We start from the raw sequence: 15,534 nt of genomic DNA, 5'->3' as shown, positions 1-15,534 counted from the left end.
TGAACTCAGAAAACTACTTTCAGTCCTTGTGAATGGTTATAATAGTAACTGTAATAATAGCCAATGTCTGTGTCATACATTGTAAACCATTAAGGTAAAATAACCTTACAGATAGTTTAGAAAGTGGTGATTCAAAAAGGCCCTTTGGGCAGTCCCTTCCTGCCACTGTCATCTGGTCCCTGCCAGTCTTTTCCATGTGCGTTCTGTCTTGGTTACACAGGTGCAAATCTTATGGAACACATAATTTTAAGCAGCATTTATGTAGAAATTCTCAGATTGACTTGCTATTATTTGATTGGATTCTTATAACAAACTTACATCTCAGACTTATCATCATTTCCTTTTTAAGTAAACTGGGGCTCAGAGAAGGGTAGGGACTTGCACAGGGTCACACATTAATAAGTGGTGACAGAGATGAAGTCAAGCCTGGACCCTCTGCCTGCCAGTCCCGTGTTTTGATAGCAGCCTTTACAGCGAGTATGTATGGAAAATAGAGCAGTGGCCAAGAACGCACGCTAGAGATGTCAGGTTACTTGGGTTTGCATCCTGGCTTCAGCCATTACTAGGTATATCACACTGGGCGAGTGACTTAGCTTCTTGGTACCTCATCTCTATATAGTAAAACCTATGTTCTGTTACTGTCATTAACCCATAGTCACATCTTCCTCTGCTGGCTCTGCTCGCTGAAAGGATTGACACTGCAGAAATGTCCCAGTCTGAATGATCAATATTCATGTAGGAGGTTTAGCAGGAACCTCTGTTCTATTGCCCTGGTAACTTTCCCCACCATTAACCAGCTCCACCCACATCCTGCCAGCCTCATAGATTTATAGGATACTATTCTTCATGAAAGAGATGACTCCAGGGTCACTTCTTGATTCTGTTCTTGGTCTGGTCAACAGCCCATAGAGGCAGTTATTTACCTGCTAGTTTGCTAGTGTGCATTCTGTTCAGAGGTGTGCAAAAGTAGGTTTACACTTGTGAGTATGCAAAACACTGAGCTTATTCTTGTATTATTTATTAATATTACAACTGTATATCTACTTTTGTCCACCCCTCTATATTCAAGTCTTTAAAAACCTCACAAAACCTCTGGGACATTCTACCAGAAGTGATTTTCAGATTTTACCAAATAGGGAAAGAATATAAAATAAAATACACTCTCAATTTGTGGGCCCAGGAGATAATTCTCTCTACCCTTTTGGAACCCCAAAGATGAATGAGCAAATGCATATTTGATTTTATTTAAGAATTCATCTAAGCCCCACTGATGTGCATGTTTCAGGAAAAACTTGTTTTTTTCATCTGCTCAGCTATTCTCTCTTTGGAATGATCACAGGTAGGAATGTGGCATAGTCGAAACAGGCAGACATTGGATCAGACAAATTGGAGTTTCCTCGTCTCTGTCTCTGACACTTGCCTAGGCTGTTATCTCGAATAAGCTCTTGAATTTTAACCCATAGTTCTCTGACTCTAGACCATAGATTCTTGGAAATGTGCAATTGCTATACCTATAGAAGGCAGATAAGATTTCCGCCTTCCACCTATGCACTTCTTGCAACCTTGCCTCCTGTGCTCACTATCTTTAGGGACCTAGCTGGAAGGTGGATTGCTAAGGTGAATCTTGCAGAGGGGTCTTGTCTCTGGAAATAAAAGAATGGTGCATAATTTGTTCCCATAATCTTTCCCAGCTTGACCCAGAGCCATCAAGATCCCCATTACTTTCCTAGCTCCTGGGATTCCATTATGCTATTTGACTGTCACCCTCTGCACCCATGCCAAGTCCTTTTCCTTGCACATAAGGTGGTCACAACACATAGGGAAGGGTCGTCACTTCGGCCACGAAGGTATAGCCTGAAATACCTTCACCTGCTATTGTCCTGTGCTGCCTAGACCACCACCACCCTGTCCTTGGTGCCAGAATCTCTGGGAGATTAAGGGGGAGACTCCCGTGGTCCTTTGTCCTTCGGTACTTGGTTGGGTTACAAAAATCTTCCCTGTATGAAGAGCAGCTGACTTAGGCATGGGACCTTGTTTGGTTTTCCTTGAACTATAAACAGGGAGATAAGGAGGTTAACTGAGTAAATGTTAAACAGGCCAGAGTCCCTGCAGAGTGGCCTCAGTGATCAGATCTTGTTGCATCCTTACTTTGGATGTTGCCTCTCTGCTTTGAATATGGATAGAAGAAAAAGATAGATTGAAGTGCTGCAATACCGAAATGCTGTGTAGCAGGTCCCGGGTCTGGGTTAAGTTCTGGGGCAGCTCTATTAGCATATTTGCATGAAAGTAGTAAGATGAGTAAAACAGGGTTCCTGCTTTGGCAGAAGGGTATAGCTGTGAGATTTGGAGTGTCCCTCCAAATCTCTGCAGGACCGTAGCAGAGTGAGCAGCAGACAGAGCCACCTCAGTGCCTCCATATCCCTCACAGGCCTATTCCTTGAGCCTTTCCACTCTGCTAGGCACTCTTTGTCACACTTTGCCTGTCAGAGCAGCTCTATGAAGTAGACTGTATTTTTATCACCATTTTACAGGTGAGGAAACTGAGAATTACAGGTTCAGCGACCTGGCCAAAGTCTGTGCTTAGTGTGTTGTGGAGACTGGATGTGAATCCCAGGTGGTCTGACCCCAGAGCCCATGGAGCTCCAGCGCTCTTTGCCACCCAGAGAGCCGTGGTTCTCAATGGTCGTTAACCTCTCTGGGGTCACAGACAGCCCGGAGAACACGATGAAAGCTGCAGCCATGGCCTTTCTGTCCGAAGGAATTCACACATGCTTGGTCCTTAGGTTAAGAGCTCCTGTTCCAGGGCACATGGCACATTTGTCTTGGTATCCTCAGAAGCAGCACCCAAGGCAGACTGCCACAAGCCAAAATGTGCCTTTGACACTTTGGACTAGCCAAACACACTCAGTCATGCTCTTTGTCAGAAGCTCCTCCGTGATGAAGGCAAAGGAGAGTGAGCAGACGACCTGTTGAAGGGGACTCACAGTTTCAGTGAGTGTTGCAATAGCAACAACAAATGTGGCTTCGCAGAGGACATCTGACCCCATGTTAGCATGTTTATCAGATGCCTTTGAAGGGCTCGTGAGCTGGCAAAGGAGGTGACACTAATGTAGGTTTGGCTGGCAGAGGACAGTAGAGGGGTCGGAGAAGGGCTCAGGTATGAAGGGGACCACTAGTAGGAGGGAAGGAGATGGATTTAGATCACGGAAAAATGGGTTCTACCCTAGTCCTGCCCACTGATTCCTGCCACAGACCATGGTTTCTTGCCGAAGTTTGCTCCTTAGAGAAGGAAGGAATTGAATTGGCTTAGATCATCCTCAGGGCCCCTCTGTGTCTCTGGAAAGTGAGGTGGGCCGTGGAAGACAAACTAATATACCAGGCCCTTTCTGTGTATGGTCTAATCCACCCCTCTCGCCACTTCTCCAAGGTTTGCACCAGGAATCCCATTCTACAGATGATGTCAGGTAAATTAAGAATCGCTCTCTGGTGCCAAGTCTCCGACTCAGGTCGGAGCAGTCAGAGGTGGCAGGTCTCTGCGGTACGGGGAGCGGGACAGGAAGAGTTGGGCTGGAGAGTGTATGGAACCAGCAGAGATAAAGATCAAGTCCCAAAACTGCTTCAAAGAACTAATGTTTTTCTTCTCCTCGATGTTAACAGGCCACTTTCCAAACAAAGCCATGCCCTCTGCGGGAACACTTCCCTGGATTCAGGGGATTATCTGTAATGCCAACAACCCATGCTTCCGTTACCCGACTCCCGGTGAGGCGCCCGGAGTTGTTGGAAACTTTAACAAATCCATGTAAGTACCAGATCAGGTTCTCTTTCCTCTATTTGCTAGTTAGTTCTTTTCCTCCCCTTCTCAATCTCTGGTGAATTTTGAATGGTTGGATTTGAGTGAAGTTGCTTTCGGGAAGGTTTGTGTATGAAGTCTGTAGAAGGAGGGTAGGGAGAATTGCTGTCAGATTTCAGATCTTCCTTTCGTACATTTCAGGAGTAATGGTGTGTAGCGAAAAGCCATGTGGCTGGGTTGAAGGGGTGGGGCATTCTTCCAAAAACTGGCAGATGAGTTGGGAAGGGAAGACAAGGAGTGTGCTGGCCTCCTGGGGAGACATCTGCTCCATTGTCAGCGCACTCATGCAGCAGACAGTCAGTGTGCATGTGAACCGCCTGGCCTGGGGGCCGGGGGAGGGCTGGGTAACAAGTTGTGTGCACAGGCAGGGGCCTGCCTTCCAGGAGCTCACGGCCAAGGCCTTCTTTGTTCTCAGATCAGCTCTCTTGCTCTGTGGGGGCCTCTCACACTGCAGCGTCCCACTGTCTGGTCTCTCTCTTCCCTGGTGTGAGCTTCCTGAGGGTCAGGATGCCGCTTCCTTCATTTTTGTATTCCTGGCTCCCGACTTCAATGCCAGATACAAGTATGGGCTTTAGTAAGCGTTGGTCGAATGCGCCATCGAAGATTCTTAGAATGCACAGAACTGTGGTATGAGCTAGAATGGACTGTAGGAAACATATCAAGACAGTTCTTTTTTTAAAAGAAAAGATTTGATTTATTTTTAGAGAAAGTCAGGAAGAAAGGGAGAGAGGGAGGGAGGGAGGGAGGGAAACATCAATGTGTGGGAGAAACATGGATTGGTTGCCTCTCGCATGCCCCCACCCGGGGGGCCTGGCCAGCAACTCAGGCACGTGTCCTGACTGGGAATTGACCAGTGCCCTTTCAGTTTGTAGGACGATGCTCAGTCCACTGAGTCGCACCAGTCAGGGCTCAGGACAATTCTGAGGAAGTCGCAGCTAGGGCAGGCAGGGCCACATTACATGGACCTGGGGCTTTGTAGCTTTTGTGGGCCCCTTCTTCCATGCAGAACTATTGTAAACTTTCTTGTTTAAGTGTACCAGTCTAAAGATGAATATAATCCAGGTTGGGCCCATCTTATACATATCTTGAATTTGGGTTTTTATTCTGAATTTAAGAGAAATTAAAATATTTTTGTGGACCCCAAGTACCTAGGGTGTGTCCTGAGCCCTAGGTACTGTGCCCACTGTGTCTCATGGATAAGTTGGACTTGGGGGAGTGTGTGTTTGTGAGTGTGTGTGTGAGGGAGGGCTTCCTGGGGAGGAAGCACGTGGGCTGGGCCTTGAAGGAGGTGGTAGGATCTGGTGGACATGTGGGAAAAGAGTGTTTGGGGCAGGGCTGGTGGGTGGCAGTTTGGAAGTGTAGGGTGTCAGTGAAGCGGAGCCTGGGGAGCAGCTGGAGAGGAGGACCGGGCAGACGGGCTGGGTGTGTGTACCAGGCCGGTACTTTCTTCGTGTGGGAGAAGCAGCTGGCCTAACTAGAGCTTTTGTGCTTTTCCTGTCCTCCCTGCAGTGTGTCTCGCCTGTTCTCAGATGCTCAGCGGCTTCTTTTATATAGCCAGAAAGACACCAGCATGAAGGACATACACAGTGTCCTGAGAACATTACAGAAGATCGAGAGTAACAGCTCGGGTAAGCAAAAGCCTTGCTGTGTATTGGTTTGTGATTGGAAATTGAGCTGTACCATTGAGAGAGCAACTCGGGCAGCCTGGTGCTTGTGCCTTTTAGCTCTTCCCTACTGGCCCATCTTCCTCTGAGGCTGGGCTGTAAGACCTTTCTGCAGGAGGCGTTTGAGAAGAAACTGGGAAGACAATGAGTGTGCTGGCCTCCTTTTGGGTGACAGGAGAAAACCCCCCAGAGAGGAATGGCACAGGCTCAGGGCTAGGACAGTTAGGGATGGTGGTGCAGGTTGCTTCCAACATCTTTCCTTTGGAGTTGGCCATATGGTTGCAGTGAACGAGCAGATTTATAGACGGGGATACTTCTGCATATGGAAGAGCAATGAAGTTGCAATTTGGTATGGACAAAGTGAAAGTAAACATTTCTTTCCAAAAGGAAAATACAATTCATCTTCCTTCTAGACATTTGATTTAGTCTGATGGACAGTTGAACTCTGGTCTTTAAAAAGTGAACTCTTGATCTCTAATCTGATGAGTGCCAGGAATGCCATTAAGGAAGTGTCTGGGGAGCAGGCAGTTTGCTGACGGAGGTGCTGGCTGAAGAAGTCAAGGAGCAGCCTCCCACGCAGTGGCCTCCCAGGGGCCAGGGGCGTGGGAACGGTCCCCTGGGTGCAGACAGTGATGCTGTGCATGGTCTGTAGAGAATTTAAAAGCAATAATGAGGCCCACAAAAGTCAGTCTACATTCTGTCATCACTGTGCATCGGTGGTTGTAAACCATGTCAGTGATAAATTACTCCCCAGCTGCTGTCACTGCCAGCTGTTGTCACTGCCCCAGGAAGGTACAAATTTCTTCTCAGTTTGGTGTTGGGAGGGCTGGGGTGAGCTGGCCTTCTCTGAAAGGCCTCCCAGTTTTTGATCCACTTGGCAAAATAGGAAATGGTGAAAAGTGTTAGTGTTTAAACCAGATTTGGATTGGAGCTCTCTCTTGGTCAGACAGAACTGTCCTTTTTCCGGCCTGGAAAAGAGGCAGTGGGCAGTGTGGGGCCTGGGAACAAAGGGAAGGAAAGCTGTGTGAATGCTGGCACGGAGGAGGTATTGCTTCACATCAGAGAGAGGTGTGGTGGTGCTTAGGGTCAGATGTGAGGTGTCCTCAGCTGGACCGCTTTTGGCTGCATGGCCAGGCCGTCTGGATGCTGCTTCCTTGCCCTGCACATGTGTGTCTGTCCCAGCGCAGGACACAGAGTGGGAGCAAACACCAAGCAAAGCATCAGTCTTTCCTCATCTACCGAAGAGCACCTGCCTGGCACTGAAGAGGCAGAGCCTAGATAATTTCTTCGACTACAGAGAGACAGTGTGGCCCAGAGGAAAGAGGAGAGAGTGTTATGATATTTTACTTGGTGGTTTTGTGGCTTTGTGAATAAGTCACTTAGGCCCTTTTGGCTTCTTATCTATGAAATGGGGACAGCAGAAGAACCTACCCCATGTGATTTGTTTGAGGAATAAATGAGATATAACATTTAATTGCTTAAATGTTGAAATAGCATCTAACGTCCAATTTCTGTCTTCCCTCTGGTTGGGTTTCAGTGTGCCTGTGTCTGTCTTGAAGTTTATCAGAAATCACAGCTGCATTCCGGCACAGAGTAAAGGGAACTTTTGCCTCCTTTGTCCTGCGCCCTGCATTTCTGTTTACACGGCCTGAGATCGCGGCAGACGTTTGGGCACGCACGTCCCGCTGTTGACTCAGAGTCCACGTGCGGCAACCAAAACTGCGGAGTCTTTGAAACACTCACTGTTGCAAGTTACTCGTTCTCCTTTTCTGAATTGTGTGGAAACTAAGGAAAATACCTCTCTCTTTGCTATGTTTCATTTTTAGAACCTCTATGTCATCTCATCCTACCAACCCTGTTTTAGATTTCAGTTTCGCCGCGCACTCTATTTGCTGCGTCTTGTTGTTTCCTGTCACCTAGGTTTTTGATAAATAGCTCTTTCTGTTCTCAACCAAGTCAGTGATGACTGTGGGACCAAGGCTTGCGGTTTGGGTCAGTCCACTGGAGACTAACAGCCCCTTTGGACACTCCCACTCAGTGTCTTATAGATGCACCAGCCTACATTGTCATCAATGTTCGGCTGCTGAGCTCTTGCTTCTGTGACCCAGTTGGAGAACTTGCCTGGTTCTTTCCTTCAGTTTGCATCTGCTGAATCCTTTGGGCTGTCCACAGATAATTTGTGCATATGGGGATGGGGGCGGTTCCCTGCTCAAACTTTCTCTTTTAGTCCGTAGTTTCCTGGGCTAGAGCGTTGCTTTAACTTACTGGACGAAATTTTAGAGGCCATCAGTTCATTTTATAGATAAATGGGCTGCTTGATTCAGTCATTCAACCCAAGGTGCTGGGCTCAGTGGGGCACAAATCAAACCTGCCCCTGTCCCTGTGGAACTTCCATTCTAGACAAGAAGAGGGCAGGGATTTTCCTGGTTTTTGCAGCCACAGGAGGGATGTCCTGGGAGTGGGAACACTCCCATGTAATTTTCAAGTCGATTCCCTTGTGTGAACCTACATCAAACCTGTGGTTCACTTCCACCAGCGCTCCCTTGTGCTGGCCTGCTCGTCTTCTAAGTGGGAAGGCCTCTCAGTTCTGCAGTTGAATCATAGACAAGTCTAACTATCCTTGAAGTCATCCTAATGAGAAATCTGCATAGAAAGCCTTCCCGAGGGACCTTACTGAGTTTTCTCACCTCTGGAAATTTTCGGACATTTTATTATTTTCTTTGTAAACCTATAAACAGGCAGGTTGGGCAGGGGCTGACTCAATGCTCGGGAGTCCGTGTGAGGAGCAGTCATCCTTCATCCGTCCCTCTCATTGCCGCAACCCAACAGACATATAAAAATCATGCAGGTTTCCAGAAACTCGAGGAAAAGTGACAGGTCTGGATTTTGTTGCCGTGCGATGCAGACTGCTAAGGGGTGTTTCTCCGAGTAAGTTTTGTGTGATTTCAGGCAGCACACAGATGGCAGGCTTTAACTTTAACCCATATCAGTTGCAATGTCACGGGTATTGCTGCTTAAAAGGATGTAAAATAGCAAAAAAAAAGTTGATTTAAAGAAGACATTTTATGTGGGTATGGTAAAACTGAGCATAGTTTGTAAGTGGCTGGAGATTGGAAAACGCTGGTTTAGGGGAAAGATATTTGGGCTTTGTGTTAAGATTCATTTTGGGATTAAATCCAGCCTCCTTATGTGTGAACCTTGGGCTTGTTTTGATTCTTTCTGTCCTTCTGTTCCCCTGAGAGTGTGGGTTCGCTGCCCCGAGGGTCATTGAGCAGAACACTGGATGGAGTCTGCTCCATGACTGATGGAGCATGGGGGCGTGGCACCTCGTTGACAGGCCGTAAATCTGAGTGGGTTCCCCATTCCTTCCCTTCCTGGCTGACTCTTTGGCTTCTCCAATTTGTCTGACCTCTGTGGGCCTCAACTTTCCTTGCCTCCACATTGGGGCTCTGGCAAGACAAGCCGAAAATGTTTTGTCTCGGAACGTTGATCAGTACTTGGACGGGGGAGCACATGGTGATGTGGGGTATCCCCTGTACTGGGACCCCCGAGGGTGGGACTGACCCTCATTCCTGACTCTCTCCCAAGCATCAGCACAGTAGCAGGCATGGACTAAGCAGTCGGCGAATCTTTGTGGAATGCTAGTGAGAGAAGATACCTGCCCTGCCCTGACTGGTGGTATAGTTCAGTGGGTTGGGAGTCGTCCTGCAGACTGAAAGGTCGCTGGTTCGATTCTGGTCAGCGCACATGTGAGCCAGGTCCTCAGTTGAGGGTATGCAAGAGGCAACCAATGGATGTTTCTCTCACATGTCGGTGTTTCTCCCCCTTTCATTCTCCCTCCCTTCTCTTCTCTCTAAAAATAAATAAACAAATCTTTAAAAAAGAATGAAGATGCCTGCCTGCCTTTCACAGAGATTTTGAGGGTCAAGTGAAAGTGCTGCAAAAAGTATAAAATCCTACTGTGTGTAGTTTTCAAGTTTCCCTTGTGTGAACCTGCATCAATAGGACTCTAAATTAATAATAATGACAGAAGTTCTTAAAACAGGCATGGCTTTCTTTTTTTCACAAGGTTTATTTTCCAGAACTTTATTGGAAGGGTGGCCATGAACCCAGAGGTCTGAAGCGGATTTACTGAGAAGTGAAAAAAGATTCCCATTCATAGCCACTTCCAAGGCCCTCGTAGGGTTCTTAGCAATCAAAAGTTGCCAAAGTAGGATTTTAAAAACTATTCTTTTTCTTAAAGCGAGCCCCCCAAATCTGCGCCTGCCAGAGGTACTGGAGAGAGAGAGAGAGAGAGAGAGAGAGAGAGAACTGCTTCCTTCTTCACCCTCCTCCTCTGCTCTGCCCCTCAGCCTCTCACCACCCAACCCGCCTGACCCCACGGTGCTGAATCTGGCAGACTAGCCGGAGCTAAGGCCTCCCAGATGGGGCTGGTGTCACTTGGTCAGGACTGGGCTGGAGAAGGAGGTGTCCCTTTGCTTCTTTGTTTTTACTGCTTTTCCTTTTGAGCTACTTGACTGCATCACTTTGTGTTACCTGACAAGCTCATTAGCCTGAACATTCTGCTCAGACATCCGCTTTGCCCCAGTGCCTTGCTTCCTTCCCAAATCCTTCATCTCCAGGCGGTACCACGGGCCCGAGCCCCTCCCGAGTTTGCACCATATGTAGTGGTCAGGGCTTCCTATTGGCTGGAAGTGGGAAGGCTATGTCATGGGGCTGAGCCTCTTGCCATCATTGGGTGGACCATGCAGCACATCTCCTCTATGGAGTTCCCCAACTCCCCCTCTGTTCCCCATTCCCAGGGTAGCTGGGCTCTTGTCCACTGTGGCATCCTGTGGCTGTTCCCTAAACATCGCTGTTGCTTAGGCTGGCCAGGGACAATTCCTGGGTGTGCGAGGGTGCTGTGAGCATTCTCTGTCTTCATCAGCTGGGGCCTGGCCCAGCAGGCAGAGCCGTGGGTTCTGTGGTGGGGCCAGAATGCAGATCCCCAGTCTTCCCTGTGCAGGGACCTCAGCAGCTTCCATCCTCAGCCATGATTTTAGCTCTCCAGGTGTCAGGCCCTGTCCCAAATTATAGCCACACCAATACCTTTTAACAGAAACCCTGTACATGCTCTGTGGGAATTCAGGAGATGATTTTCCAGGCCTGCTAAATGAGGCCAGGCCAGCTAGGTGAGGAGGGATGGCTTTCAGGCTGTACGCAAGGCTGCCACATTATACAATTTGGTCCTTCCATGTGCATCATGTTCCAGGTGAATGGCACTTCCCATGAGAATGGTGCTTCTGAAGTCAGGTAGTGCACAGCCGACGTGGCTTTTTGCCGTGACCTAAAGGACTTTATCTCAGCCTCCTGCACTGAGGACTAGGGTTACAACTGGCCTCCCATAGCCCCCAAATAGGGCTTCCTGAAACACTTTCTGTCTAGGATGTAGGGTCCTCTGAAGCTTATAATAACTTAGCCAGGAAAGAACAAGGAAGAACTTAGGGCATTTTGTGCCTTGGCTGGTGCTGTCCCTTTGGAGGACATCCCACATCACTGAGGTCAAGGTTGGAAAGGGGAGGGACTGGAGGAGACATCCAGGGCAGCGCCGCGTGCATCCTGACGTGCTGGCTGGGGTCTTGAGCTTTCCCATCCCTTTGGCTGGGTTTCTGCATGTCAGTGGCGTGCCTGACATTTTCTGTGTTTTCATGGTTCAGATCTGGCTTGTTTGGCCTGTGCTCTGTAAGACTTTTGTGAAATAAGTCCTGAGGGTTATGCTGGAATTTATTTAGGGGAAAGGGTCATAACTTCCTGGCTGTTGGATTACTGGCAATACTGAGAACTAACTGCGGACCTTCGATTCTGCCTTGATCTTTGACAATCAAAAAGCATGATCCCCAGAGGGCAGGGCAGGCTCCAGTGACATGGCGGTGTCACTGGCTGTGGCGGGGTGTTGAGGGAAGGAGATGTAAAATTACCATCTTGTAAACATCCACCGGGCAGCACGAATTAGTGTTGACTTTGACCAGACTTGGCAGCCAAACTGCCTTGGTTCAAACCTTGCCCTGCCGCCTCCCAGCAGGTCCTTCCGTAGCATTTCTGTCTCTCGGTTTCCTCGAAGTGGAGATATTATTAACAGAACCTCTCAGACATATTGTGGGGAATGGGCACGCTAATGATGATAAAGCATTTAGTACGGTGTCTGGCACATAAGATGTACCAGGCTTGTACTTTAGTTCACTGTATTTTTATGAGCATCGTGTGAAGTAGGGAATTTTGTTCCTTTTGATGCACCTGAAGGAGCTGACGTTCAGAGAGGCTAAGTAACTTGCCTAAGGTAGCACAGCTGGCAAGAGGCAGGAAGAGGGCTACAACTTCAGTCTTTCATACTCTGCTATTGCCACGTCCTAAAGAGGGGCCAGAAGCCCCACTGCGGCCAGAAGCTTCTCCAGGGTTACAGGATGGGAGGGAATCAGAAAGGAGACAAGGGGGCTTCCCAAAGAGAAATGCCAGGCTTGCTCCACTTCCGGGCTTCGTGGGCAACAGGCATGGGTGGAACGTTCCCCGAGGCCCGTCCAGAATGAATGTCCTGTGACTCACAGCCACATCTCCCTCCTTGCCCGAACCCTGTCTCCCCCCACCCCGCCAAGCAGCCGCTGACGTTGAGGCTGCAGCCCCGGCTTTGTTTTTTGCCTGTGTGGGCCCCTTGTGTGCCATCTCGTTGGAAGAGCTGATGACATGTATCAATATTACATCATCGAACTGGAAATTGCTTTAAGTCTTTGGGTGATTGCAGTTCATTTCCTGTACGTACGTGTCAAAAGTTCTGATTCAGGGTCATAGGGTTTTATATTTTGAAACCTTCCCGCCTAACGTGAGAGCGTTTTTCCAGACCTGTCCCAGCCAGGCTGGACCCCAGAGCCCAGGCCACTGGTTTTCATCCAGGACAGGGGCTGCTCCCAGCCAGGCCGTAATCAGGTGGCTGCCAGGCCGCAGCGCTGTGTTGAAATATTGCTTGAACTGAGTCAGATCAAAGGTCAGCTTTACCCAGGCGAGAATAGAAAGCACAAGTGCACTCGACCACAGGACAGCATGTACCCCACAGTATCGGACTGCCTTCCGGCATTGGGATGGTTATCATCAAGAACAGTATTGGAAAAAAAACAAACACCCAATATTTTGTAACTTGTGTTTCCAGCTTAAGATTTATTTCCAACCTTATAAACTTAAGATTCTATGTATAGTCTTGGGTGACAAAGAGCTGCTTGGGAGTCCAGTTTGTTTCTAGGGGAGAGCTTCCCGCTTCTGGCCCTCTGATCGCTGTTGTCTCAGGCACAAAAGGGCAGCGTCAGAGTGACTTGTGGTCCAGCAGACAAAGGTGTCCACCAGGTAATGATGCCATTTCACCTTTTAATATCTTGTGCCCTTCATGACTTACACTGGCGCTAGCAGGTTGATGTTGTCATCCCCATTTTATTGACGAGGAAACTATAGCTGGAAAGGCTTATGTCTGCTGCCCGAGGTCATAAAGCTGTGAATTGAATCCAAGTTTGTCTGACCCCGAAACTCAGCATCTCCCCACCACACCATGCTCTCATTTTTATTCTAGGACTGAGAAGTAGGGGTGGCATCATTAGCTTTTGCTGCCAAAGTCATGCTGGAGCATTTTTTAGAGTATAAAGAGATTTACTTAATCCCCGAGATAGTAGAAAGAGCCAAAGCTTTGTAGCCAGAGCTGTTTGGGTTCAAATTTACCATTTGCTTGCTCTGTAACCTTAGGCAGGATGTTAACCTCTCTGGGTCTGTTTTCACATTTGAAAGAAGGGAATAATACATTTCTTGTAAATTTATTTTAGGGATTTTAAAAAATAACACATATAACGTGGCTGATGATCAGTAAATACTAATCACCTTCCTCTGGCCACAGATCACTACCTTGTCCTTTCATATACTTCATCAACTTTAAAATAAGAAAAACAAAGTTATTTATGTGTTATATATATATATATATATATATATATATATATATATATATATATATATATATAAACACTTCTTCCTTCATCCAGTCCTGGAAAGGCTCCCTTCTTAGCCCCTAGCTCATGAACTCATTTTCCTTTTAGTTCCAGAACTCTTTTGGGCCAAAGCTGTCTCCTCAGTGTTAACCTTCATTTCCTTCTGGGCTCCCCAAGCCAGCCCTGCTGTGCCTGCTACCCCACTGCCCCCTCCCCGCATCCTGGCCAGTGTGAGCAACTCACCCTTGTCCTATGAGCTACAGTTTCCACTGGCTCTTCGAGGACCTGGTGACTGTTCAGGTGCTTATCAGTCGATGCGAGTCCTCATTCCAGGGGCTACCTGCCGCCTCTCTCACCTTGGCCACTTCCCAGAGAGACATGAGTATGCTATTGCTTCAGTAGATGGATCTGGGGGCAGGCGTGTAGTGTCTCTCTCCAGCTCCCGATTTCAGCAAGGGCTGATTCTGGAGTGGCAGAGGGGGCTGGAGGCTCACAGCTCTGTTCATGACAGAGCTGTGAGCCTCCATGTCCTCTTGGGAGGCAGCGGAGGGATCATGTCTTCACGTAGCATCTCTTTTGTTACAGGCTCCTGCCTTCAAGTGGCACAAAGAAACGTTGCTGCTTTGAACAACAGTACTAAGTGTTTGGGATTCAGAAACGTTTGTTCAATGAATGCAAGTTCACATTACATGTAAAATACTTTAAGGACTATGTGACTCCTAGAATTATAGAACCCCCCTTGGTTTCAGGAGAAGGTTCTAGCTTCCCTAGGACATGCTTCAAAGAGTTCAGGGAGCATAACCCTAAATTTTCTGGTTTCTCTTGGGGACCCTTTGCATAATTTTTATCAGGACTTTATCAGTATTTATTTTGAACTTGTTTAACTTTCAGCGTCTGTTTTCTCATACATAATGAGTCAGTGTTCAGGGTACTTTACATACGTAGTGTCACTAGTGCTTACCTAACCCCCACCCCTAGTGGGATAGACCTTCGTCCAATGGAGAAATGCAGGCTCAGAGAGCCAGCCTAAGGGACCTCTCCAAGGCCACATAACTGGAAAAATCTGAAACCGAGATCTGAGCCAGGTCAGCCAGACTCTAGAACCTGAGATCTTTTCGTCATGTCTCAGTGTCCCTCAGCAAGCCTTCCCTGTAGAGAAGGAAACCTCTCCTGGGTTGGGAACCCAGTAGGGAGGAGCTCTGTGCACCCCAGGATCCTGGCCTTCTTTTACCTGCCAAGGGGTCCCCCCAGGGAACAGCCAGGTCATGCTGCTTTCCCTGCTTCTCCAAAGCCCTGAACTCCCCAGAAGAACCCTGGTCTTCCCAGAGGAGGGTCCAGCCATCTCAGTGAAACAGGTAGTACCTATTCTTGAAGAAGAAAAATACAGCCCTAGCATCCTAGCATCGGGAGAACAATCAAAAACAACAATAAGGAAAAAAAAACCCAAGAAGACACTTGAGTGTGTTTGTTACTAGCCCTTTTATAGCAGAGAAATGTTGGTCTTGTTTATAAAGTCAGACAAGCTCAGGCTGGTTAGAGTTTGGCCCAGCTCTCTCAAGGCCTTTTGATAGGGCAGGGGCTGGGAGACCCTCCTGGGGTCCTTTTCAGAAGAGTATCTGGGCCTTGGATGCTGACATGATCCCCTTCTCCACTTCTCCTTTTTTCATTTGCCTTCTCCGCCCACTTCTCAAGCAGCTGATTGCTGTGGTTCCTTTTCATGTTGAACAAAAGAGACTACAAGCGATCTTGAAATCTGAGCTGAGGACTGGAGGGCGCTGACCGACAGTAACCCCAGCTCTCTGGCTGAGGGCTTCCCTCCTCCGCCTTCCTGCCTCTGCCCTCCCTTCTCCCTCCTTCCCCTCTTGCCTCCTTCCCTCGTGCTTCTCTGCTGCCGTGCTCAGTCAGGCTGGAAAGAATCAGAGGAACACTAAGTGGCTGTGAAAGCATCCCCCAGGCTCAGGGCCTCTCCCGCCACACCCGTCTACCTGCTCTGGAAGTGTGTCCTTAGATTGGTCGGAGAGGTCTG

The 15,534-nt window shown here is 48.2% G+C and overlaps 1 protein-coding gene across 3 annotated transcripts in view; it reads left to right on the top strand.

The window, feature by feature from the left end:
* ABCA1 (ATP binding cassette subfamily A member 1) overlaps positions 1-15,534 on the top strand; it is a 119,778-nt gene that overhangs the window by 32,372 nt on the left and 71,872 nt on the right. For all 3 annotated transcript variants that reach the window (XM_045839983.1, XM_045839986.1, XM_045839984.1), the window contains exons 4-5: positions 3,658-3,799; positions 5,360-5,478. In XM_045839983.1, the coding sequence (XP_045695939.1) occupies positions 3,658-3,799; positions 5,360-5,478 (261 nt within the window). The remainder of the gene's footprint in view (positions 1-3,657; positions 3,800-5,359; positions 5,479-15,534) is intronic.

The sequence above is a fragment of the Phyllostomus hastatus genome, unplaced genomic scaffold (assembly GCF_019186645.2).
Source record: "Phyllostomus hastatus isolate PE091 unplaced genomic scaffold, TTU_PhHast_1.1 phas_contig_34, whole genome shotgun sequence".
Lineage (NCBI taxonomy): Eukaryota > Metazoa > Chordata > Mammalia > Chiroptera > Phyllostomidae > Phyllostomus > Phyllostomus hastatus.
This window is presented reverse-complemented; position numbering and strand designations above follow the sequence as displayed.